The following is a 27,111-nucleotide window of genomic DNA, read 5'->3' on the forward strand; positions in this document are numbered from 1 at the left end:
TATATAAAGCCAGGGTATACAAAAGTGTCCTAAGGGATTTATTTAAACATCGAAACAAACATGCAAGAAGTCACCAGCTAAGGGTTGTGTTCAGTTAATTCACAAATAAATTCTCACTTTTCCAGCAGTTTTCAAGAGCGATAAATCTAAGAAAGTTACATTAAAAACGTAACTTTTCTAATCAAATTTGCGCATTCAAACATACTTTATAGATTTAAACAACAATTGCGATAAACACAAGTGCTTGCTACCAACGACTGTAGTTTTCTAATATTCCAATGCTCGGATATGCTAGTTAGATGCTAGTAAATGCGAGTAACCAGTTTTAGGTTTATTAGTACCTTTATTTATAATGTTAAAATAAAACTTATAACTAAACTAAATTGTCACATCCACCTATTACCGGCCCACTACAGGACACGGTTCTCCGCTCACAATGAGATGGGCTTAAGGCCGTAGTCCACCACGCTGGCCCAGTACGGATGGGTGGACTTCCCACACCTTTGAGATATGATGATGAAAAGAAATTTAATGAATATACGCCATGAAAAATATTTTTTACAATTTCCATTAAAAACCACGCCAAACTTATTGTTCTTTACAATCGACTAGAAAAATTATCGACGATTAATCAAACTTGTGAACCCCTATTTTAATTTCACGCCTACGTAGATCCCGGCAAATAAACTAGATCATGAAGCAGTTACCTCTAGGTTGTCGAGATAAATTGATGCACTTTATGACTTCGCTTTCAGCGTTCGGTCATGATGTTCCTGCTGGGCATAACCATGAACACGATCTACGGCTCCAACATGCTCGGTGAGCTGCGGATATTCGGCGTACTGCAAAGGCTTGCCGTATCGTACCTAGTAGCTGCTGGCTTCTACGCGCTCACAGCTCCGAAGTATTATACACCGCCGAGGGTAAGAGATCATGTCGAACGACACTACACGATAAAAAAGCTTGGGTGTGAATTGCTCTAGAGTCATAGTTTAATATAAATTTACTGTGTGATGGTGATAACAAAAAGAAAATTTACCCGGCTAAGTTTGTTGTGGGCTCTTCTTAGATCAGGGCGCGTTTGGAACCTTCGTAGCCTTAGGTTTTAGTTGGCTAACGAAGTTATGACCATCCCCTTACAATTATGTAAACATATGTATGTATGGACGCTTCATAAGTGCCTGTGATAGGCTTACATGAATAAAGACATTTTTGAATTCCATTTTGAATTTACACATGCTTTTCCACAAGACGAAGTTCCATAAACTCTCGTTTACAGTGCGAGCTATTGAATTGTGGAATGCGCTCCCACTAAATATACGTCAGTTTCGTTCTTAAGTTTAAGTTTGTATCTATTAAAATTTCTAAACAAATATTCAATAGACAATCAAAAAAAAAAATTAATCACTGTAGACTGTACGCCCTGATAAATAATTTTCACTATACTCTCTCACTTTCATAAACACTTCCACTAAAAACCACATCAACAAACATTTTATTTTATTTGCTCACTTAAATTTTTTCAGTGTTTTATAACCAAACTTTTTGTTCTTTACAATCGACTATAATTGAGTATATATATATAAGTTTATTATTTTATATTTATTTATTATATTTTTCTTATGTGTGCAATTTTGTTAATATATTTGTGTTAAGCTATTTGAATGTAGGTTTATAACAATTTTCTACACCTGTCCGTTCTCGCTCATGTTTTCCTTATCCTAAGGTTGCGTGGCAGAGATCGCTACTAAGCGATAAGGCCGCCTTTTGTATTCTTCTTCCGTCTTTGTATTTCTTTTATTCTTTTATTTCCCTAACTTTATAGTGTTATACAAATAAAGAGTTAAATAGAAATAATAATAAATAAGTAATATACAGAAGGCAATAATTCTTGAAACGGCACGTATTGTGAGGAGGTTCCTCACTCTGGAGCCCTGACCGCCAGTTTCCTGGCTACTCAAAAGCCCCGCAAGCGGAGGAGTGGTTTTTAATGGTCATACATTTTTAATAGTGTTTTTTATTTTTCTTGTATAATTTCACTGTTGAAATTAAAAAAAAAAGTATATGAATAATAATAGAATAATAAAGGATGAAATGAAATCTAAAATGACACATTTAGCGCTGCGCCAAGAGTAATTATGTAGAGATAGCATAGAGATAGAGATAGAATATCTACAACAAGATAGAATATCTCTATCTCTATGCGATTAGACGAGTAAATCGTCAACTCCAACCCATTATCGGCTTACTGCAGGGCACGAGTCTCCTCTCAGAATGAAAAAGCCTTATTCTTAACTTTTTTGTTTGTGATACATATAAATGGATTATTTATTTAGCTCGAAATATAATAATGTCATAAACGGGACTAAGTTTAAAAAGTACAAATCGAATTTCGAACATTCTTTCACTAAGAAAACGTTGAAAGAGAAGAAGACATTTTAAGCCAACTAACCTAGGGGCTACCTACACTTTATTCCAGAAATACTCTAAAGATACTCTACGATTCCAAAATAAACTTTGAAGATAAACTTTGCTCTGCAGGGTCAGGCATGCCTGCTACGATACAGATATATGTCTACCCGTAACTCGTTCGAGATATACAAGATATTGGATACACATAATTTTCTCGTGTAGCGCATGATAGCATACCTATTATTTGGACATTGTTTAGAGTAATAAAAAATTAAAATAACGCGAGCTCGAAATTCCGGGAGAGTAGTTATAAGTAGGTAACGTAGGTCAACGGGTACATATATTACTGGATTTGTCGATATTTCGTCCCACTTGCATAGATCCATCAATTGAACTATATTTAAGAAATGTTGATAAACCACGTAAATCTTAGTTCAAAATCTTTAGGTAAGGTGTAGGTTATATTTCGCTACGACCGACCAAAAGATGAAACTTAAGTTTTTTTTTCAGGGCGCATGCGGTCAAGCACTGAAAGACGTTTTGTCATGCGCATGGTGTTGGGTCCTAGCTGGTGTGCTTATAGCGTTGCACAGCGCGCTCACCTTCATCGTACACGACCCTGAGTGTCCAGCGTAAGTTGTCCAGCGTAGCTCGATACCAAAAATGTAGTCCCTGGAAATTAGCAAACCGGCTGGGGGATTGCAGTCGCGAGATACGTAATCACCCTGCTGGTCTGGTCTGGTGGCTTCAGCTAGTTACCACCCAAATAAGACGTGCCGCAAAGCCATATGGATCTTGCCGGTACGGGCATAATATAACTGTTGTAGCGGTCTCCACATTACCGAACTAGATGGCGCCACAAAAATCCTGCATCGCTCTAGCGAAGTGTTCACAAAAATTGTCTATGTATACAACTTCCAAAGATCTCGGTCCCCGAGGTCTCGAAGAATCATGCTCGTGAAGATCTTCCTATTGTTACGGTCGAGCGTATCACCATAGCTCCCGTACACTGTCATGTGTTCGCGAACCTGGAGCGGAAGAGACGGCGACACACTTACTTGTAGATTGCCAAAAGTTTGTAGACTACGTTTCGATGTGGAGCAAGCAACAGTCCTCAAAATTAAAAAGAAACTCTGGCTACTCTAATATACTGTAAGAAATTCAGGAACTACTGTGAAAGGATAGTGAACTACGCTATAAATAGAAATAAAAATGAGGGTTGACTAAAAATATACCAAATTACTTTAAAGTGATTATGGTATATATTATAAGAATATAACAAGTTACATGGATAAAATTGTATAATTATATAATACTAGCGGACCCCAGCGCCATCTGTCGGGCTAATTTGTGAATCTAAACCATCCAGGGTGCCACCCAAATGAATACCAAAAATTCATTCAAATCGGTCTAGCCGTCTAGGAGGATCTGTGACATACACACGTACACAAGAAATATATATATATTTTACATAATATCAAAATAGATGTCCTATTTCATCGGTTTTAATTCTAGCACTTAAGATTATTGAAATTTAAGATCTTAATTATTTCTACTTATTAACATTAATATTATAAATTGTAACTATTTCCTTTAAATTTTCGGTATTTAAAATATAATATACCTGTTTAAATTATTTAATAAAACGGAGAACTAACATCATATCTGTCAAAAAAGGTCTCCGACCACTAACTCCGACAAAAAAATATATAACTGTATAATCACGTAACAGAACAGCCAGCTACCATATTAGACTACATGATCACTTACCACAAGGTGAGATTACAGTCAAGAGCTAACTTGTAGTAAACAAAAAATACAATACAGCATCGAATTAATTCCATACATACCTCCAGCAGTTGACGTCAATCGGTTAAAATAACAAAAGACTAATAATGAGAAGATTTCACAATTGCTATGGTATGTTCGTCAAATTGTACCTATACCTTGTTTTGTTATAAATAGTATATAACAATAAAAGTTTATTCATTCATTCATTCAGTGGATATTTGGGACCTGGTGGTAAACACGATGAGTGGGTTGCGCCGGAGTGCAGCGGAGGTGCTGCTGGTTTTATCGACCGCCTGCTGTTGGGAGAGAGTCATCTGTACCAGCACAGCGACGCGAGGAATGTTTACGGTGGCCCGCCGACGGATCCAGAAGGAATGTTGGGTAAGTTAGTTACCATCACCAATGATTGAAGACTTTTTACCTGCCTAACCTAACCTAAACTGACTAATAGGTTTGTTGTGGGCTCTTCTTAGACCAGGGTGCGTTTGAAACCCTCCTAGCTTTAGTTTTAGGTTAACGAATGCAGTTATCACCAGCACTAACATTGGTGTTAACATGTTAAATGTATTAACTACACGATGAAGTGCCTTTGATAAGGTCTAGTATAAAAAATTTTTGAATTTGAAATTGGATATGCAATAAGATTTGGTAACGAATGTGAAATTGAAATTATAACACCTTACGAATAAATGTGGCAGAACGCCGAAATAGTTAGCGAGTCGTGCTACACCGACGTGGCAGCCTTATATAATATTATACCATAGTACTTTCCTACGTATTCCTTTTTTGAGTGCGGATAATATCTACAAAGTTATATAACTTATTGTATTCTAAGTGATAAGACAATTCTTAGACACATTCCCGCAGATAAATTTTGCCGTATTTCATATAAAATGACCTTGGTATCATGAATAAAGATAATAAAATGCAAGATGCTTTCGGTGTGTGCAAAACCAAACTACCTACGTATGAGTAGTAATTTATTTTACAATACTATTTCAATAATTTTTGATGGCCGACTGGCGCAGTGGGCAGCGTCTTTCTGAGTCCAAGGCCATGGGTTCGATTCCCACAACTGGAAAATATTTATGTGATGAACATGAATATTTTTCAGTGTCTGGGTGTTTATCTGTATAGTATAAGTATTTATGTATTTAGAGAAATATTCATCAGTAATCTTAGTACCCATAACACAAGCTACGCTTACTTTGGGGCTAGATGGCGATGTGTGTATTATCTTAGTATATATATTTATATATATATATATTTATATAATAATAACTATTCCTTCAAGCAAATGTTTATGTACACCATATAAATTATCTTTTAAATGTATGAACTAAATAGGTACCTACCCCTAAATTAATGTGAATGTCCTATGAGATACCTATCCCATATAACCCTTTATAAGGCAGGAGGATATAAAAGAAAGAAACTAGCTATCCTATTGGAATAAATATTAAAGTGTATAGGTGGGTGTTACATAACCTTTTCAGGTTAGTCCGTTACTATCTTAGACTGCATCTTCATATACAATCAGGTGAGATTACAGTCAAGGACTAACTTGTAGTACTTATTATACCACAGGAATTAGAATATGCGGAACCCTCTTTCAGTCATTATTGCATGCAGAGTATTGTTTCCAAAATACCCGCGAAATGTTGCTAGCTCACAAACTTTACCAATTTTCCCAATTTTATTGTAAACGTTTAGAACATTAGAAGTAAAATAATGACGGACAACTGGTAAAGTGACTAACCGTCTCGTCGACAGACACTACTGAAATGGAATGGTTTTGATGCTTCAATATTAGCCGTGTACACTTCTGTATACGTTTCTGTATGTTCAGAAAATTAATGAAAATGAATGGTGGTAAAATACCCTTGAAAAAGAATAATGTAGAATCAAGAATCAGCTTATTTATTTCATAACGCTGTCCTTAAAGCCAGAAAGGCAAAAAGCTTCGACGTTCCCTTACGATGCCGCGTTGATACCGATTGGGGTTCCTAACTCAAACAGGTTTGCCTACCATCTGACGGCATCATCCAAGTGAGCCTGCAATCATGGGCTAAGTGAAATAAAAACAGTGCTTTATTAAAATAAATTAAATATATATTTTTCTTGTCTATTTGTGTGTTCATATATTTTTTTTTTTTTTTTAGATTGACAAATTAATTATTTATTTGATTATCTCTAAAATATAATTTTTATTAATACATAACTATAAACTAAAATAAACTATTTAAAAACTAAATAAAATCTAAAACGTCCTCGAAACCACCGCAGCGAGGCACAGTTCCTAAGATGCTGGCAGCATTGCCCCTCTGGATGGCCAAACTAATTCGTTGGCCAAGGTAACTGCCCGCTCTAGGATCACCGGTAGACTCGATAACCCTTTTCGATAATTCTTTGAAAAGGGCTCTTGCCTCCGGACCCCACGGTCCCAAAGTCTCTACTCCAAAAGGCACAAAAATGAAGCTGCTATCCAGGTTTTCATATTTACGCCTCTTGGCCTGCTCGGCACTGGAAGCAGCCGCACCTACCATTGACGAAGTGGCCTGGATGTGTGATGCAGCTAGGGTATCATATATTGTTTCAAAGTTTTTGCAATAAAGACTTCCAAATTAATAAATAAAACGCTTTGTTGCCAGGATGCCTCACATCGGCAGTCCAAGCATTGTTTGGCGTGCAAGCCGGCGCAACCGTGTTGCTGCAGCGATCACACAAGGCGCGGATTTCTCGTTGGCTAGCTTGGGCTCTGGTCTTCGCGCTGGCTGGAGCACTACTTGCGGGCTTCTCGAGGGAGCATGGCGTCGTGCCCATTAACAAAAACCTTTGGTAAATATTAATTTGATTAAAAAAAAACAGAAAATATCTAGGAGTTCAACATCATCATATCAAAATTCAAAATTCATTTATTTCAAGTAGGCCTATAAGCACTTTTGAAATGTCAAGTCAACTGGTAAACGTCTATTGCTGGACGTCGATCTTTGGGGAGTTCCAAACCATACAGTTGTGCTGCTTGCGACCTACGGCAGAAAACAAGTCGCAGTGGATTATTTGTTTATTATTATTATTACTCTTTATTTGTAAAATACAAGAAAAAGAGAACATGAAGAAAGAAGAAGAATGCAAAAGGCGGCCTTACCGCTTTATAGAAGAAGCTAACGTGCAGGCCTAGAATCACTAGTTCAAATCTAGGCAGATCCGCTCCATTGGGTAGAATAGTTATTACCTACAACAATTTGGTTGGAAGTGCTGGCTGGCTGGCGTGCGTGTTTCAAAAAATAAGTAAAAAAACTTTTAAAAGTACGGCGTGATAGTTAGTCATTTTTCTTTTTGGTATTTTCTTTTTATTTGTTATGTTTAATTTAATTTTTCTTTTGTTTAGCGGCTAAATATCACAAAATTTGGTTGTAAACAAAGAGTGTCTTTTGTGTTATGCATGCTGAGTTAGCCTTTAAGTGGAGTGTACAGCATTATGAAAAAAATTGGCCCTGCTTGGCCCTTTTTCTTCAAAATAGAAAGAATATTTTGAATTTTGATATTATAGTAGGATATACAAATTGCAGTGGGTAATTTGTCTATTTTCTTCTCTTACAGGTCCATGTCTTTCGTACTGGTGACAACAGCAGTTTGCCTCGCGTTGCTTAGCATCTGCTACACATTGACGGACGCGTGGCGGTTTTGGGACGGAGGACCTTTTAGGGCTCCAGGGCTCAACGCCATCGCACTTTACATAGGCCACTCAGTATGCGCACACCTATTCCCATTCCATTGGAGAGTACCAGAGATGCAGACGCATGGAATACGCCTGGTGGAGGCGGTCTGGGGCACAGCTTTATGGGTTATTATTGCTCATGTTATGGCTAAGAAGAAAGTCTTCATCACTCTCTGAATGCTAAACTTTTGTTATTGTAACACTGCCAGTATGACGTCGGCTTCTACATTGGGTACTTGCCAGTGCTATTTTTTCGGTGCCTTAGTGAAATGGAAAATAACTTTATACCTAAAGTTATTTTCAAATTTTAAGATCATTTGCGTAGTAGGTACCTAGCTAGTTAGGGCTAGCTTCAAATGGTAAATACATAGTTAATTACGATGCCGTTTCAACGTAAAAAATACGGATACGGATTAGTATACCTACCTACCTAAATGACTATTTTTTTAGGTACGAATAAACGATCGATCTTATTTTAGATACATAATAACAAAATATCACTCACATTTATGGCAAGTGTGAATATGTATTGTGTTGTTGGTAAATAAAACTGTAATGGGTTGAATTCTGTACAAGATTAGATAAATTTTCTGTGGGCCCTCTATAGTCTATAGTGAAGCCAAAACTGTAATTTTTTATCCGTTTATCTATCTGTATAGCCATACATTTTTTAAGAGAACTTATACATTTCCTGCGACATTTCCAGGGAGGGCAGCTGCAATTCCCTGCCCCGCCTGGATACGCCCTTGATTTTATCTTATTCAGCCTTATTGTTCGATATATACTTAATGTTTCTAGACGTAGATATAGCAGGTACGTACCTACCTAAAAAAATGCGACTTATTAACGGTTGAAATCGGTTCAGTCATAAGTAAAGTTCCAACAAAAGATGAATTTGTAAAAAGAGAGAGTAATTTTAAGTAAGTTAAAAAGTAAGTTTTTGGCAAAAATATATTTATATAATTTTAACGGAGGCAACTTTCCTGGATTACAGTGAGCAAACTATTAGAGCTCAACTTGTAGGTACAAACAATTGCTGATACCAAATATGTATGAAATGATATCGCCCAAAATTTTGGTATAAAACCTAATAACCGTACCTTTACATGAAGGCACCCTGCTATCTCCTAATTTCTGCTTCACTGCGAGTCAAGCTGAATATAGGTGCAAGTATTTTTTATGCGAATAAAATCTGACTTTAGCCGTTTTAATTAGCAAAACAAAAATGCCAGTATGCCTAGTTTATCAGCATCAACCCATTATTTACTACTACATTCAGTGGCGTATATAGAGGGTATACACACGGTATGCAGATGATATAAAATGAAGAAAATGTACAGTACTAGTTATAAATTCTTAAGGGTAGACTTTTAATAACTCTTAAAATGCCTATCCTTAGGTTTTTTAAAACTCGTACCAGAGATTTTCTTTATTTTATATCATCTGCATACCCTGTGCATACCCTCTATGCACGCCACTGACTACATTGTGCGGGTTTCCTCTTTGAATGAGAAGTATTTAGGTCGTAGTCACACTGCCAAGTCCGGGTTGGTAGACTTCACAAGCCTTTGTGAACATTGTGGAGAATTCTCAGGCCTTCATGTTTCCTCCTGCCTCGCTGCGGCAAATACTTACATATGGCGCAGAGTGTTGGGTCTTACGCGAAAACAGTCTGCTCATTTTCGAACGAAGGGTGTTGAGATGAGTGTTTGGTGCTTTACAGGATAATGGTTTTTGGTGCATTCGGTACAACCACAAACTATACGAACTTTTTAAAGAACCAATCGTCGCCAAACTATTAAACTGTTAAGAATGCAATGGGCAGGGTATGTGCAATTCATGGAAGGCACGAGAGCCCCAAAGAGGTTGATGGCATATTGGAGGGGCGTAGAGGCCGAGGACGACCTAGGGGTCGATGGAGTGATGGAGTTGAGAGGGATATTAGGGTGCTGGGAGTTCGGAGCTGGAAAGAAGCAGCTTCTGACCTCATATGGAGAAATATGCTTGATCAAGCCAAGGCTCACACCCAGGGCTGTTGAGCTTTGATGATGACGATGATCAAGTTTTATCACGATGATTTCCTTCACCGTTAAAACAAGTGATAATTGCTTAAATTAAAAACGCACATGGTTTCGAAAAGTTAGGTTTAATAACTAATTAAGTTGCGTGCCGGGAAATGAACTCGGTCCCCCAAGGTAAGCCGAGGTATGAACCACGAGGCTATCACCGCTCGATAACTAGGCTAACGCCACTCGATACTAGCCTCTTTAATTTAGATTTGAAAATAAATACAGTATCTACTCCGGACTTTTTAAGAAGGTCTTTCTTAAAAAGTCCGGAACTCCGGAAACGTTGTAAATGATATATGCATAGGACCTACTTGCAAAATTACTGCTTCCAAGTTGAGAACTCTTGTTTGGCGAATAATTTACGCAATAATAAAGACTGATGTTATTAGAAATTCTTTATGAAACTATAATGCAACTTTAGGGTTTGCAAGTAAGTACGTAATCTACGATAAAGATTGGGCTTCTAAGTATTATATTTTTTTCAATAAATTTTATAAAATTTTCGCTAACTCTGATTGAAATTGTATTGAAAAAGATCTAGTCTAAATTAATATTTTGTAAGTACGTTTCAACTATAAATAAATTATAATTGTAAATGTTAAGAAATACATTAAAGTGTGCTATTAATAAAACTGGAGGTTATATTATTATAAGCTTTGTGTTTTTTTTTATCCTATTTCTCATAAGTTTGTTTCCCTATTTGTCAGTTTTCACGTCCTAGATTCTAAATTTTAAAATATATATACTAAATTAGCGCTAGTAAGATCATTTGGAAATGGGTGCATCCGTAGCCATAAAATTAGGCGGAAACGAAAAATCTTTTTTCCGCTACATAGATTAAGTATGTAGATGTGATAATTCCAACCTTTTAAGTCCCGGCCTATTGGCAGGGCACGGGTCTCCACTCAGGTTGAGTGAGGCCGTAGCCAAGCTAAACTAATGCGGATCGTTATACTTTTCACCTTTAAGATCGTTATGGAAAACTTGCAGGCACGCAGTAATCCTTACTATGTTTTCCTTCACATTTAAAACTATCAGTCAGAATTCAAAAATCTTTCCAATTCTTATCTAGTTATATTAATATACGATTTATGTTCTCAACGGTTAAGAGTAAAAATACTAAATTTTGTATACGCAATCAAATGTTATCACTATGAGTTGGTTGCTGCCCTCAGCAACCAACTCAATTTAGCTAGTGAACTCCTAAGCGGCTTAGAGAACAGACACGAAATATTGTATAGTCATTCAAATATCCATTCGGGGTTTATTTTTTATATATTTTCTTTATACAATTATAAAATGTAATATTAACTTAAATAGTATTATATTATTTTGGGCGACTCGTAATGGCCAACTTTATTTTGTAGAAATGTAAATGCCGATTTTTGGCATACTGATTACGTTACGTCTCACGCAGTATAACACCAAGACACTAGTAGTCAAACACCCAGACACTGAAAAACATTTATGTTCACAACACAAACATTTTTCCAGTTGTGGGAATCGAACCCACGGCCACGACTGACAAAGCAGGGTTCGCTGCCCACTGTGCCAGTCGGCCGTCGTCGACCGTCGATGTACCTACAGGGCATATTGTAGGAGATATTGGAAGAAAGTTTGCGTGTTTGTGTAACTTATCATAGGTCGTACGCGGACAAAGTCGCGGGGCACCGCTAGTAAGAAAACAAAATAAAACAATCGATGTACAATATCCGACGCTTTATTAGCTCAAGAGTGACAGTAAAATCCGCAATGTCATTGGAAAATAAAAATAAACAAACGATTCAACAAATCATGACTCAAGTTAACAGTGAATAGTTTTATAACATAAAACTATCAATAAAATTACACCTCAATAACAAAACGACGACCTAACAGTGCCTATGGGACTCTATCAACATGTTTGTAGCATCCATTCGAGATATTGTCCTTTTGTCCAAAACATTCACCTTGTTACCAATGGCTTAAAAAAGTAATATTTTAATATTGTTGACGCTCTTCTTTCAGAATTATAATCCTTATAGGTCGTCAGGATATGTCATATACATATGACATTTTAAAATAATGCAGCAGGAATTATACTATAATGGTTCGGATGATGATGAATGAAAAGATCCCACCTCGAATGGATGCTACGCTTATCACCCAATAAGCGGTGCTCTCAAATTTGTGTATATACATACGTTGGCATTTCATTATCATTGATTGGATCATATCGATTAAAAAGGACACAAATCGATATCAAAACCATAGATAAGTTAAACATATCTTAACTTTAGTAATTTTATATAAGTCGTTTTTATTCTTTCAATTAAATCACTCTTTTTTGTAGACGGTAAATGCCATAATAGGAATTAATATACATTAATATAAAAGTTAAATACTTTCTTCAATATATGTATAGTTTTATACAGCATTTTCTAAAACCACAGTACATAGTTCTACGTTCAATAAATCGATATTTAGTATATTATGGTAATTTAATAACCGATAGGCAGGCACGCTTTGCTGATTCTATGATTCAAATTTCTGCCTACCATCCTTTATCGCCAAATCGAATCGCCTCTAACCGAACTCTAAGAAAACGGCGCTCATAGAGAATATTATTATTTTGCACACTTCGGCTGCGATCTCACTATTAGGCTTGGCTTTCAAGATAATCATATCTACTATTTTCTCATCCAATATCTCTTAGATGGGACTACAAATGGGTAGACGTAAGTATCTCATGGCGCAATGTTAGCCATACAGTGGCGCAATGTTACTCAAGTATCGAAAAACTATAGCTTAGTAAAATTGACCTAATGCCTAACTATTAAGAGTCCTATCTCCTTTTAACTGCTGATGACTATTTTATCAAAGTTGCGCTACGAGCGCTAACTGCACAAGAATGAAATCAGACTTCAAAATTAGGTCCAATCGTTAGGTTAAATTTACTGTAACTAGTTTTTGATTTAAAAAAAGAAACTACTTTAGTGAGGATGGATTTCGGTCAATGTTTGTCTATGGTCGAATTTATTTGTGTACAAGAGAATGTGATTCAATTCGGCGACGAACAGGATGTCAGGCTTCCCAGTTACGCTAACTTATAACGCTAACCTAACATACATTCCTTACTCGTATAGCGACAGACACATAAAACAGTGTTTAAATATAATATATATTTCTAAAATTTCATTAGAAAAAATCTCTTAAAATATATCTCAATAAATTCTTTTAAAAATTCCCACCACGTGCCGGGAACGATATTTTATATATTTAGCACAATATAAATATATTTTTTATTCTCTTACATCTAAATAGGAAGAACTTCTAAAAATGTAAAAGAGAACATATTAATTGCACACATAGTATATAAATACTAACACGAATATAATAAGCCGATCAAATGCGATATAAACATTTCGAACATTTACGGTCTTACATATAGACGATCATAAGAAGTAAGATATTATTGGTTGTCACCGTATTACTAGAATCATACAGTAACTAATTACTTACTTAAATTATCGAAAGTTTATAAGTAAGGTCGTTAATCATTAAGTCGCAGAAATTTTTCCAAAATAAATCAAGATGATTAAAATAAATAAATTCTTAACACAAACTTAAGTAGAAACAAAGAAGATTTAAGAAGGTATTGTAGTCTAGATATAAATACAATTAAATTAAAGAAATAACAAGTTTTTAATAAAAAAATTAAATTTTGGAAAAATTTCGGCGAAAATTATTTTAAAGGCTAAAATGATTATGCTTTACGATACAACAAGGCGCTCACGGGCAGGATTGAAAATATTTAAAATTTTATTCAAATGCATTTAGCATTCATATTTCGTTGATATCTTAACAAGTCAAGTACCGAAAGGTATTGGCATGCTACGGTAGACTTCCTTACCTTAACAAAATGATTCCGTAGCTAAGGTTTTATAAGAACATGTAAGGAACTCTTTGGCATGCAAGATACAATTTTAGCATGCCTCAGTATTCCTTTGCATTCCATCCAGTCTGTGAGCGCCGGTAAGAACTATGAGACACAAATACAATATTAACAGGTAATGGTTTTGTACAGAGATTTTAGATAAGTTATAAGTACACGAGCTCACTTTAAGTCACTCATCGCTAAAAGAAAATAAAATGGAATGTTTAGTACAAAAGAATGTTAGTTCACAAACATGGCCGCTGTCACAAAACCGAAAAAGTTCGCGTAATATGCTGGCAAGACCCTAAATAAACTGTTCGGCGAGATTCTATACATAAACTATTTAAGTAATGGACTCATAACAACGTTAGGCGATTAGAATGAACAATGATAACATAAATTTGTCATTTTTATAGTTAGTTGTATAGCGTAGGTTACGTTACATTCAATGAAGGCATGCCATTATTTTGTACTCGTCTAAAAGTGCACCCAACACTTGGGCGCTTTTCTTCTCGCGTCTTTGTTATCGACACAGATACTTATACGTTTTTTATAACCATGGATTCCCGGTTTATTGGATACATAAAGGTATGAATATAAGTCACATGACTGTGCAACAATGTTTTAATATTTCATGAAAAAAATACTATTACGGATATGGGAGCTACAATGTTCTGCTAAAGTGCGGTGTACCAGAAAAGTTTGATTTGATACTTGAAGATGCAAGATGTAGACAAAAGCTCATAAGTGAGGCAACACGTTTCTATAGCGCAGTTAACTTGAAGTTGATACAGCTAATCTTTTCACTTCGGTAGTCTCCACAAAGAGACCCCGACTGTTTCTACGAGAGACTAGAGACATACCGAAAAACATTTTTCATACAAATCGGTTTAATTAGGTCCGTTATTAGATGCGTATAACTAAACGTTATCTTAAATACACGATAAAATCTCTAGGACGATACACATTTCGCTATAAATGCAAATTCATGGAATTCAATATTAACAGATAAGACCAGCGCAGTGCGATCGCCTTAAATAATTATTATTATGCTACAAAGATGGCCGACAACACCACACCGAAACCACACCCTATCGAATTGATATGGTAAACACGTTGGCATCTCGGTCTCTAAATAGTCGATATGGAAGAAACATAACAGTTTCGTCGCATGCCTATTAACCACTGTTTCTTTTTAAATCACAACAATCAATATAAAATTATAAGGCCAATAACAGTAGCGTGATCAATAGAGCTCTAGAAAATTATTATGAAGAAAGCGAAACGCTCGCGATAGCAGCGATGCGTACGCTTAGCCAAGCGTCCAATACAAGCCATCGGAACGCGTCGTATCGCAAAATCTGTTTGCAAGACCAAACCATGGCATCCAACTTACGCACGCATTTGTGTGTTTGTTTGCGTTTACCTGATCACAATACGCATCACGTATCAACGCAGCCTTGAGGCCAAATATTAAGTTTTAACCTTATTTTAAACAGACTCCTGATTCTGACACTGAATTAACAACCACACAATGTAAATATGACTTCAAAATTCAACTCTTCCTACAATAACTGTTTAAAAATTACTTCAAAAAGTGCAGATGTAAGTGTACGATTTGATTTGCAATTTACGACTTCTCGTTGATAGTTCTTGTTTGAAAGGCACCCAATCTTACGTAACAAAATATATTTCGTTGATTACCATAAATACATAAATATATTAACTTAGGTTTCGAAGGTAAGGTGTGAATTTGATAGAAAAACCTAAAATACCCTAGATTCGCTCAATGGTAAAGGAGATTCTTGCAAGACGATACGTTTCAGAGTGGTCGGTTAAAGGACGCTAGGCGTTAGGTAACAATTATAATTCCTTAATCTAATTGCACATTTTAATAAAAACACGCACGAATTAAAACTTAAATTAATATGCCATTCGGCAATATTTAAAAATATATTACGAGATTTCAAACAACACGCGTAAATACCTAGCGACATTTATCTAATACCCAGTAGCGTCCGAACATGAACGGACTCGACACTGAGTTGTATAAAATAAATATCTAATGTGGCACTCGAACGTTGGTATACCAAAACCAAAATGCAGGTATATCATATCATATCCAGCACCACAGAGTAACGATTTACTAACAATACAATGAGCAACCATTCAAACTAACAGTCCTTTGGATACCTACACAACGGTTCGGGATAAAATGTAAAATTACATCCAAAATATACAATCGACAAAAATATAAACTCCATTGTGGGGACAACGTCGTTGTCACTGTTTGCTTCACATACAAATAGGAACTGTGAGAGTTCATTACAATCAGTTCTCACAGCCGTTTAAGTTAACTTTCTGCAGTTTTCCGACCCCTAGAACCGGCTATAATACTGTAATTAGGTCTATTCTGAAGGTTGGGTCGTAAACAATTAACTTTACGTTTCAAGAAATGATTATGAACAAATTTTAAAATTTCTAAAAATACAAAGTCTGTACCAAAAACGATTTAAATTAATTTGGAAAAGGAAACTCTTTCAAAGATATCAATGGAGTAAAACTACAAAAGAGTGCCGGTTCTAAGGTAAACTAAATGAAAAAATTTACATTTTCTAGTTTCTGAAACGCTAATCATTGATCAAATCATAAAATTAAACTATAAATCCTTCTAAACTGGGTTGCCATAACGCTATTCGTGAACAATAGATTACTTTATTAAATTAATGCCAAAATTTAATGCTTAAGTCATAATTTGGATATATTAAACGCTCATAAATTTTTTACGCTTTACTATAATGATTAAAGTTTCTGCAATAGAACAAAAGTATTTGCCAGAAAACTATGAAAGCTTTTTAGTGGACCGTTGATTTGATCAGCTTTCCAGAAACTGGTTTGTGGTTTTATGTCAATCCTGAACAAAGCTAGCAGAAAGTGGCCGAGTGACGTCAAAGTGTCTGCCCGTTGGGTTGTATCCTGCAGATTTAAGTCTCTGTGCAAGTGAGAAGTGACGTCAAGCGAACTGCTTCACTTGGGCACGTCACTTCCTAGCGCCCCTGGTGACCAGAGCCTGCAAAGCTGCTAGTTGGCTCAAAAGGTTTGCATTCGTCTGCTCTAGGGACTCAACCCTTTTCCTGTAGTCTGAATTCTCTGATACTAATATTTCTACTTTCCTTTCCAATTGGTCCATATATTCCTTCTTCTTGCGTCTGCTTTCTTGTGCAGATATCTGCGGAGAAAGAAATGAGACTTATAATATTCTTTACTCTTTTGCTATTATATTACAAAAATCATAGTTTTATTGACAGAACATATGGAATCTACTTCTCAAAAGAAGGCTCAGAAACACTCAGCGGGCGATGGGGTAACTCTACGTGATCAAATCAGAAATGATTGGAGATCCGTAGAAGAACTAGAGTTACCAATAAAGCTCAGCGTGTTACGACGATGAAATGGTAATGTGCGGGGCACGAAGCTCGCAGAATTGATGGAGGTTGGGGTCCTAAGGTGCTAGAGTGGCGACTTCGAACTCCTCGACCCCCAACGAGGTAAGCAGACGACGTCAAGTGAGTCGCTGGGAGCAGCTGAAAACATGCTGTCCAGAAACTCCCTACAAAAGACCGTCAATCGGTTGAATTGTTAATAATACTGGAATCTATCTCAAGAGTACTTACAGTAAGACACAGGAACTACGTTAATTCCGCAATTTAAAATAGAGTGATCAAATTACCAGAAATTTTTCTAATTCTCTGAGTAACGAGTAAATTTGATGTTATGCAAAGTTTAGCATGATAGTTTTTCTATCATTAATTTGAGGATGGAAAACCGGCCTTAACCGCTCTTAAAAAATGAACTCTACCACTTACATTAGACTACTTTAAAACATGCGATCAGTTAACTAATCAAGTTAATAAATTTGATTTACCTTATTTTTAATTTTCCTCCGGATCTTCTTCAGAGATTTTTCCTCGGCCTTGGTGAGAGGAAGGCGTGTTGGCACGGGGTAGCCCTCGGCCAGTAATGTGCGTTTTTCCTCTTCTGTTAAAATGAGGGTGCCCGTTGAACCTTTCTGTAATTAAATAAAAAATACATTATCGCTAAATGAAAACATAGAAATTCTAACAATACCATTATTATATATTTTTTTAACTATCATTGGGTTCTACTTTAGTCACAGTATTATTAAAGCAATAAACTATGATCAAATGTGCGGAACAGCTCACTCGTACAGATGCACGAATCGACGAGGCCCCAAAGCTAACGTACTAGCATTGAAGGGTGCATAAATATATTTCATAAGAAACCATACTGTAAAAATATTACATCAAAAGAAGCATATTTATTTTTCCATAAAAACTAAATTAAAACATTTTAAGAGTTTACTTATGGCAACCCTATTGAAGATAAAGACCGACTCGCGCATAGTATTTTAGTCATCTTTATAAAAGATTAAATAAGTGACATGAGTGACTTGATTTTAATTTTGCATGTAATGTTATGGCTGTATCTGATTTCTTTCAGTAAAAACTATGGCAATGGTTTACCCAAAAACTATTAGCGTTTCAGTTTCACGGATAAGACAGTAAATAATGTACCTCTAAAGCCTCTGAAGTATTATTTCGTTTTCATTTCTACGTTATATTTGCTGTTCTTTAGTCCAGCAGTGGCTGTTGATGTGAAGTAACTCACCGGTTGGCTGCTAATGAGCGGCGTGTTGATGGGCTGCCGCGAGTGGTGCGACACGTAGAGGTGATTGCGCCGCGAGGGGGGTGCGGGCGCGGCGGGCGTGGCTGCCTCGTGTGCTGGTGACAGCGCGCCCTCGCTGTCCGACGATGACAGGGAAGATGGCGGCGTGGGCGGCAGGTTGAACCCTGCTGACAAGGTCGGCAAACGTTAATATCTTGTATATAAAATGGAGATAACGACGAGTATGTGTTATAAAAATTTAAGGGTATGGTTTTCATAACTCGTACCATACAAAAACTTAAGTTTTTATAAATCGTTCCGGAGATCCACGTATATAAGCGTGCGTTCAATTCAAAAGTTATGCACTAAGCCGGCTGATGATATAAAATTGAGAAAACGACGAGTACAAGTTATAAAAACTTAAGGGTAGGTAGAATTTTCATAGCTCGTACCATGCTAAAACTTAAGTTTTTATAAATCGTTCCGGAGATCCACGTTTATGAGCGTGCATTAAATTCAAAGGTTATGCACTAAGCATGCTGATGATATGAAATGGAGAAAACGACGAGTATAAGTTATAAAAGTTTAATGGTAGGTAGAGTTTTCATAATTCAAATCGTTCTGGAGATACAAGTGTATGAGTGTGCGTTAAATTCAAAAGGTATCGAGGTCCTTTCAACTATCTCTGTGCCAAAAATCAATCGATTACTTAGTAAAGGAGGAAGGACCAACAAAAAAACAAACAAATTTTCGCATCTTTAATATTGGTAAGGTTGAAGATCATTAGAAGGCAGATGAAAATGCACGTTCACTGATCCGATAGCACGACGCTGTCATGTGGGCGGTACGTTGTCACCGTCTTATTTACAAACCCGTGATTGATAAGGGGCTGACAATGTGCATGTGATTCTGCTGACAAAGTATACAAGTTCTGAGTAGTCATCAACACCAATGACAAACCTGTAGCCTTAGTACAAGATTTGAAAGAAATTTTTTTTTCTTCTTATTATTTGATATTATTACAATGAATATCAGTCAAATCTACGTGTGCAATTTATAATTGCTTCAATGTCAGTATGTCAGATCATCATAGATATTTCACGACGAAAATGTGAAATTCGATTTAAATAAATAATGCAAACTATGCTCTTTATGCAAACTCAGATGTTGACTTTTATAATTTATTTAACTTTGTCATTTTTATTTTTTAAGATGTGTGAAACTTTACAAGCCCCGACTACTAGATTGTGCAGTACCTAAAATAGTTATTAGAAACTTACTCGCCTTGCACAATGCAACAAACTTATGAAAGTCATTCAAGAGCCCAAATAAAAATAAATTGCATTCTACAATGTCGTTCAGCATTCTCGATACTTTCATTGTTTTTACACTAACCGATAACGATACCGACGCGGTAACGATACGATATCAGTGCACAGATAATCATATTTAGTATATGCTAAACGCGTTAACAGGTGGGACGGTAAAAGGTTGATAAAGATGACGATGAAGCGTTTTACACAATAAAAACGCGAATTTTCACGCGATAAGGAGGAAACGTAACCAGGCACTCTCAGCCGCAGGATGACTTCTGCCCTGTCGCACGGTAGACATTATAGTAAGAAATTTATTCTAATAAAATAAAAATAAATAAATAATTTAAAAAAAAAATATCTTTGTTGTAACGTCTTCGATAATTCGGTATCGGCTACTTAAAAGACGCCCATCCGCGTGCTCTAATTAAAAAGTCTTGTACTTGAAGTGGCGGTACAACGTGACCTTAATGGAGAACTTGTTATTCAGAGAGCTGGCGATCAGTTATATCCAGAAAATATATCAGCCTCCCTTATAAACCAGAAAAAAAAAACTTTTCAAAAACCTACTTGAAATGCGAACTTGGGGAATTAACAGTAAGTGGTTTATGAAGTCAGTTCATTTTAAATATCATTTATAGACCTATATATATATATGTATACAATATATATAATATATATATATATATATATATCACACAAATGTATACACTATATATATATATAGTATACATTTGTGTATGTATATTGTATATGCATAAAAAGGTGAAGGAAAATGTAACATAACATTATCTAAGGCATGTAAATCCTACCAATCCGTACTTGGCCAGTGTGGTGGACTACGTGCGTAAAAAGCAATACAAATAAAAGCTCTGCAGGTTTATTATTTAATTAAAGACTGAATCGATAGGTAAAAAAATTTGCTACCTGCTGTGCCTGAGGATGTCATTTGATGTAGAGTTAGAAGAAAGGACCGAGAGTAATATAGGCTACTTTCATCCTAGGAAAACAAACAGTTGATACGGGATTTGTAAGAGACCGTAATAAACGCGGGCAACGGTTAGTAAAAAAAAAGTAGGTACCTGATGTGCCTGAGGATGTGATTTGATGGAGATTTAGAAGAAAGGACCGAAAGTAATATAGGCTACTTTTCATCCTAGGAAAACCAACAGTCGATAAGGGATTTGTAAGAGACCGTAATAAACGCGGGCAACGGTTAATAAAAAAAAAAAGTAGGTACCTGATGTGCCTGAGGATGTGACTTTGATGGAGAGCTTGTTGCTTGTAAGCTTGTTAGCGATGCGCGGCGCCGCACTCAGGAGCAATTGCGGCACCCCTGCTGCCCCCACCTTCTGCAGCACGGCTTGTGGCATGTGAATTGTACCAGTCTGGAAATAAACAATTTAAATTCATTACAAACGTATTAAGGGTAATTTATGCTAGGCCATGGCGACGAGATACGGACGAGATTTTAGTAGTACTACTTAGAGCTTTTTGCGACGGAGCTCGTCAGTAAATCAATAAATAAATATACTACGACAATACACACATCGCCACCTAGCCCCAAAGTATGCCTAGCTTGTGTTATGGGTACTAAGGTGACTAATGAATATTTTTATGAATAACATACATAAATACTTATAATATACATATGAACACCCAGACACTGAAAAACATTCATGTTGATCACACAAACATTTTCCAATTGTGGGAATCGAACCCACGGCCTTGGACTCAGAAAGCAGGGTCGCTGCCCACTGCGCCAATCGGCCGTCAAAGTGAAAGTACTACATATGCTTATTTTATGCTTAATTTGCTTCCATGCTTATTTTGCTGTGCCCATCATCATCATATCAACCCATTACCGGCCAAACAGAGGGCACAGCACTGGCCCAGTGCGGTCAGTGGCGTGCACTTTATTCAAGCACAAAAGCACTGCATACCCTTAAACTTTTGTGTTTTGTTTTATCGAAACTTTAACCGCTTACGCAGCGGAAGTTCTTAAAAGGAGAAAAAAAATTTGTATTATTCTTCATTGGTGCTTTGCTCCTATTGGTCTTAGCGAGATGATACTCGTATATTACCCATAGCCTTGCTCGATAAATGGGCTATCTAACACTGAATTTTTCAAATAAGACCAGTAGTTCCTGAGGTCATCGCGTTTAAGTAAACAACCACACAAACTCTTCAGCTTATATATTAGAATAATATTATGCTGCGCAATTTTTTTAAAATCTCATTTTATCTTAACTTAAGATTAAATAAGATTTAAAACAATTGAGTTGCCGGGTATCTAACTCGACTACACCCGAAAGCGGAGGGCGAAAATATCACCACTATGGGCTTAGTATGTTATCCTAAACGTTCATTATATTACCTCGATTCACTTGCATGCCAACAATTTCAAGAAAATATTCAAGCCATGTAATTACAACGGACCTGGAGTTCCGAAAATTGTTGTACTTTTTTAAGATCAATTTTACGGAGAAAGTCGCGAAGTTACCGGGTATTTGAACTGTAGTAACCTTTATGAAATTTGTTAAGTCATCGAGCATTGATGGAATTTGGACTTGAACTCACGATTGCGTTTCACATGTCAATTAAATGTGAAGGCGTCTTAGAAACCTTTTACCGCGGTACCTATTTATTTCTTTTAACCTATAAAGTATCGTCTATCTGTAATAAAATGGTATGTAAAAAGAGGCCATTTTATATAGTTATAAGTGATGGGACCAAGCAGATTTTTTTTGTCTGGTGGGAGGCTTTGGCTTCTAAGCTATTAAGTGTTCCGGTGCGCTGTCGCCAGTGGCGTGCATAGAGGGTATGCACAGGGTATGCAGATGATATAAAACGAAGAAAATCTCCAGTACGAGTTATAAAAAACTTAAGGAAAGGCATTGTTTAACTTATAAAAAGCCTACCCTTAAGTATCTATTGCTCGTACTGGATATTTGCGTTATTTTTTATCTGCATACCCTGTGCATAACCTCTATGCACGCCACTGGCTGTCGCGTAGAAACCGATTAGAGGTATGACTACCATACACCCTAACCGTTAAGCCCGCTACCATATTAGACTGCATTATCACTTATCACCAGGTGAGATTGCAGTTAAGGGCTAACTTGTAGTGGAATAAAAAAAATGGCCTATCTGTATGTGGAAAACCATCGCCTATTAACACATTTCAAAAGGCATGCATGGAACACATCTTACAAATTGACGCCCTGTGTCCATCAACCCGTAGGTTTAAGCCTCGTGTGTCTGTAATTAAACCGGAAACCACATGTGTCAGACCGGAACACAGCAATGCTGCTTGGCGGCAGAAATAAGTATGGCGCAAGGTAGTAGTTCCGACGAGCTCTGTCACAAAAAGCTCTACGACTACATTACTTTTTTTAATTATGATTTTTTGTCTGTTGTTAATTGTTATCCTGCGATCAGTCCTCGACTATGAGCAGATGTGTTCATAGATATTTTAATTATTTTATGATAATTCGGACGGCCGATTGGCGCAGCGGGCAGCGACCCTGCTTTCTGAGTCCAAGGCCGTGGCTCGATTCCCACTACTGGAAAATGTTCGGTGATGAGCATGAATGTTTTTCAGTGTCTGGGTGTTTATATGTATATTATAAGTATTTATGTATATTATACAAAAAAATATTCATCAGTCATCTTAGTACCCATAACACAAGCTACGCTTACTTTGGGGCTAGATGGCAATGTGTGTATAAAAAAAAAAAAAAACCCATTGGAAATTGTCATAATGAGGAAAGACTGGTTTAGCATTTATTTAGGTCTAGAATATTTTTTCTTTCAAGCCGGCTAAGACAATCTGGTACGGTGAGTTGTACTGCCAGCTGGTTGGGATGGTGCCTAAGTCGTATTTGGTATTTACTACTACACTGTTGCAGTTCTTCTTTTACGTTCTTGATCCTCAGATGCTCATGGATCTCATTGTTCTTGATAAACCAAGGGGAATTCGTTATTTGTTTGAGAATCGAGTCTCCAGCTCTTTGGATTATTTTGATGTTGGAATCGCAGGCGGAGCCCCAGAGCTGTAATCCGTATATTCTAATTATGAATTAAATACAATTTTCTCGTCACTTTCATGTACTTGTTTGCGATAATAAGTAGATATCGCCAAAAAGTGAATGTCTTAATCACGGGGTTGACATTTTTGTTTATATATTATTTAATTAGTAGTTATTCGAGACTGTAAAGGTCAGCCTGTTTTTTGGCTCCAGACGCAAAAAAGGGCTTTGCAAAAAACTTAATGCGCTCAGCTATAAAACGTAAAATGCTCTGGAGCGAATTAAATGCGGATTTATGCACTGCGTAGGTGTTACTGCAGGGCAGATTATTTGATTTGTTTAGGTAGTGTACATTTTTGATATGTTTAGATGTACCTACCTCCTAAACTTGCTACCTCCGACCTTTAGGCAGGAAGGAGGTTATGTAGGACTCCACCCTCTAAAGGGATATACCCAAACTAGAATCCACCTCGGCATGTCCCTCTTGTTGGCTTTTTAGACGCCTGGTGAACCGTTGTATATCTCCCGGACGAACTTTGCATCTGCTACCAATTTGTAGGTGTAATGTGTACGCATCTAAGATTTTGATGGTCGATTGACGCAATGGGCAGCAACCATGCTTTCTGAGTCCAAGGCCATCCATGTGTTCAATTCCCACAACTCGAAAATGTTTGTGTGATGAGCATGAATGTTTTTCAGTGTCTGGTTGTTTATATAAATATTCATCAGTTATCTTAGTACCCATGTCACAAGCTACGCTTACTTTGGGGCTAGATAGCGATGTGTGTGATTGTCACTGCTAGTTCTCTGTTGTATTACCTTAGTCGCCTCGTACGACAGGACCCGCAGAAATAGGAGGGGTGGTGACAACTGCATTTTCATCTGCCGCGACCACACGGCATAGTGAAGTATGATGGATCTATATTCTTCAACACTCTCTTCTATAAGAGAGACCTGAGCCCAGTAGTGGGATTTTAATAGGCTGATGATGAAGATGAGCTGTAAAACAATAACTTAGTCCTACCGTGTGGTCAATGACGTAGTCGACGTGTGTGACAGGCGTGCCGGGGGTCGGTGAGGGCGGGCAGGAAGAGGCTGGCGACTCTGGTTCAGATTTAGGCTCGGCCTTCACCTGAGGCGGCGGGGAATCACTCGACCGCCGTCTGCTCCGCCAAGCGCTCGCTGGTATCGCTGGATAGCATTCGTCTTCCATGTCTGGAAGGAAACAGAAGGAAATTTTAAATAGTCCTTAATAACTTGACTTCCCATCAGGCCAGCCTTGGCCTGATGGGTGCCATTCACGCCATTTTATTTATTTATACACCACAATAAGAAAAAATACATGGATAGGAAAAGAGCAATTTAAAAAGTAGGATGCAAAAGGCGGCCTTATCGCTTAGTAGGTACCGATCTCTTCCAAGAAATCTTAGGACTAGGAAGACCGAAAGAAACCGAACGGTGGAGGGCTGTGTTATTGTTACATACATACTTACAAATAATACATTTCATTGTAAACTGTGAAATGATGTTGAAAAAGAGCAATCTGCTGGGTTTTGTTGCCGGCTCTTCCCGGTGGAAACTGTCTTCCAAACCGGTAGTAGAGTCACTACAAACAGACTGACTTGTCGTTTCAAAAGTGCTTTTAAACTTAGCGTACAATAAATTTGAATTTTTAAATTTTGTAAAAGCACCATAATGGTAGAACAAGTAGATCTCTGGCAGTCTTTTAAATTTTTAAGGGCAGTAAGCAACGACTTAGTTTGGTTTGTGGGAGGAAACCCGTTCCCTGCAGTGGGCCGGTACTGGGTCGTAGTTGGGTACGATGACGATGATGTATATCAGAGCACTGTAGCTAACCAGCCTGCTTATGACGTAAAAATATCAAGTTTAATTCTAAAAGAATTTCGAAAGCTCAATATGGAATTTCGGTACCTATACAACGTTGAAACGAATACTTCCTACGTAAGTAGGTCATAAGTATTACGTGCGAAAAATTCGATCACTCATGAAAGGTGCCGTTCACTGCAAGCGGAGTTTCGGCGTCGAATCGTGTAGGTAACTTCCCCTTGAATCGGTTTAATTTTCCGAGTTATGCTGTGCGCCTGCGCAATCGCGTGGAACTCGTGTTGAAACGCCGCTGTAGAGTTGCATTCTAAACAATACTTTTTGTGCGCGTTACATGAATAGGATAGTCTGAGCGTCGTTTTCCTCTTGGCGTTTTTGCCAAGTGTGCCAATAAATTCGATTTGGAAGCGTCTATAGTTTAAGCTTTTCGAGTTCGGCGCATGTTTCTTAAGTTCCAAAACTTTAGAAGGTTTTACAATATTATTTGTGCCCTGATTATTTATCTTAATCTAAGTTTACTATGTTTCGAAGATTGGCTTTAAAGCTTTAACGAAAGGTTTTATTTATTATTTAACCTACAATTTAGACTGTTATTTCATCTGATGAGAAGCGATGATGCAGTTTAACAGTTATATTACACTGCATCGTACCAAAACGCTAAATCGTTTGGCGGCAGGCCTTGAGGGGTAGTGTGGTAACTAGCAACGTGAAGACTATCTAGATTTGATATAGTCACCAGAAAAAAAACAGATTATCACTAAAGCTAATGTCATCCAATTAACAGATCGTGGTTACAGCCAGTAACAAAACTACTAATAATGAGCTATTCGGTGTAGTGACGTAACTAAGAACATAACGCGCAGGGCCACGAATTTGCAGCATAAACGGCGATACCTTAATAGAAGGTAGAAAAGTCATTGTTTAAAGGTGAAGTCTTAAAACAACAAATACTTAAGGGTAGGCTTTTTATAACTCTTACAAAGTTTTTTATAACTCGTACTGGAGATTTTCTTCATTTTATATCATCTGCATACAGGGTATACCCTCTATGCACGCCACTGGCAACAAGACACACTTAACAGTCAAACCAATGTTTAGAAACGCCTGGCTACCGCGTGTTTGTGCTACTTGTCGTGCTTCGCTTCTTTATATCCACAGGATGACAAGTAACAAGATAATAATATGATATAACATAAGCCGAGCAAGAACTGCGCGAGCAGTTTCTAAGTGCAGGAAATTGGTTGTCTGACATCAAGAGTGACACAACAGGTGTCAGAACAAAACTTCAGTATTAGCCTCTGAACTAGATCTTGAACTAGAGTAAATA

At 37.0% G+C, this 27,111-nt stretch overlaps 2 protein-coding genes across 4 annotated transcripts in view; one reads left to right on the forward strand and one right to left on the reverse strand.

The window, feature by feature from the left end:
• The window catches only part of LOC120623877 (heparan-alpha-glucosaminide N-acetyltransferase), a 32,547-nt gene extending 24,385 nt beyond the window's left edge, over positions 1-8,162 (forward strand). The window contains exons 6-10 of the mRNA XM_039890153.1: positions 756-923; positions 2,923-3,044; positions 4,415-4,584; positions 6,855-7,041; positions 7,807-8,162. Of these exons, the coding sequence (XP_039746087.1) occupies positions 756-923; positions 2,923-3,044; positions 4,415-4,584; positions 6,855-7,041; positions 7,807-8,101 (942 nt within the window). The 3' untranslated portion in view covers positions 8,102-8,162. The remainder of the gene's footprint in view (positions 1-755; positions 924-2,922; positions 3,045-4,414; positions 4,585-6,854; positions 7,042-7,806) is intronic.
• A 3,533-nt stretch (positions 8,163-11,695) lies between these two features.
• Positions 11,696-27,111, reverse strand: part of LOC120624070 (cyclic AMP response element-binding protein A) — a 160,041-nt gene continuing 144,625 nt past the window's right edge. For 2 of the 3 annotated variants that reach the window (XM_039890400.1, XM_039890402.1), the window contains exons 3-7: positions 24,964-25,154; positions 21,149-21,296; positions 18,599-18,783; positions 17,835-17,978; positions 11,696-17,138 (exon numbers count right to left, since the gene is read on the reverse strand). In XM_039890400.1, coding sequence (XP_039746334.1) covers positions 16,950-17,138; positions 17,835-17,978; positions 18,599-18,783; positions 21,149-21,296; positions 24,964-25,154 — 857 coding nt within the window. In that variant the 3' untranslated portion in view covers positions 11,696-16,949. The remainder of the gene's footprint in view (positions 17,139-17,834; positions 17,979-18,598; positions 18,784-21,148; positions 21,297-24,963; positions 25,155-27,111) is intronic. The other variant, XM_039890401.1, reaches the window with a different exon arrangement.

This window comes from Pararge aegeria, chromosome 5, assembly GCF_905163445.1.
Source record: "Pararge aegeria chromosome 5, ilParAegt1.1, whole genome shotgun sequence".
In the NCBI taxonomy this organism is placed as follows: Eukaryota; Metazoa; Arthropoda; class Insecta; order Lepidoptera; family Nymphalidae; genus Pararge; species Pararge aegeria.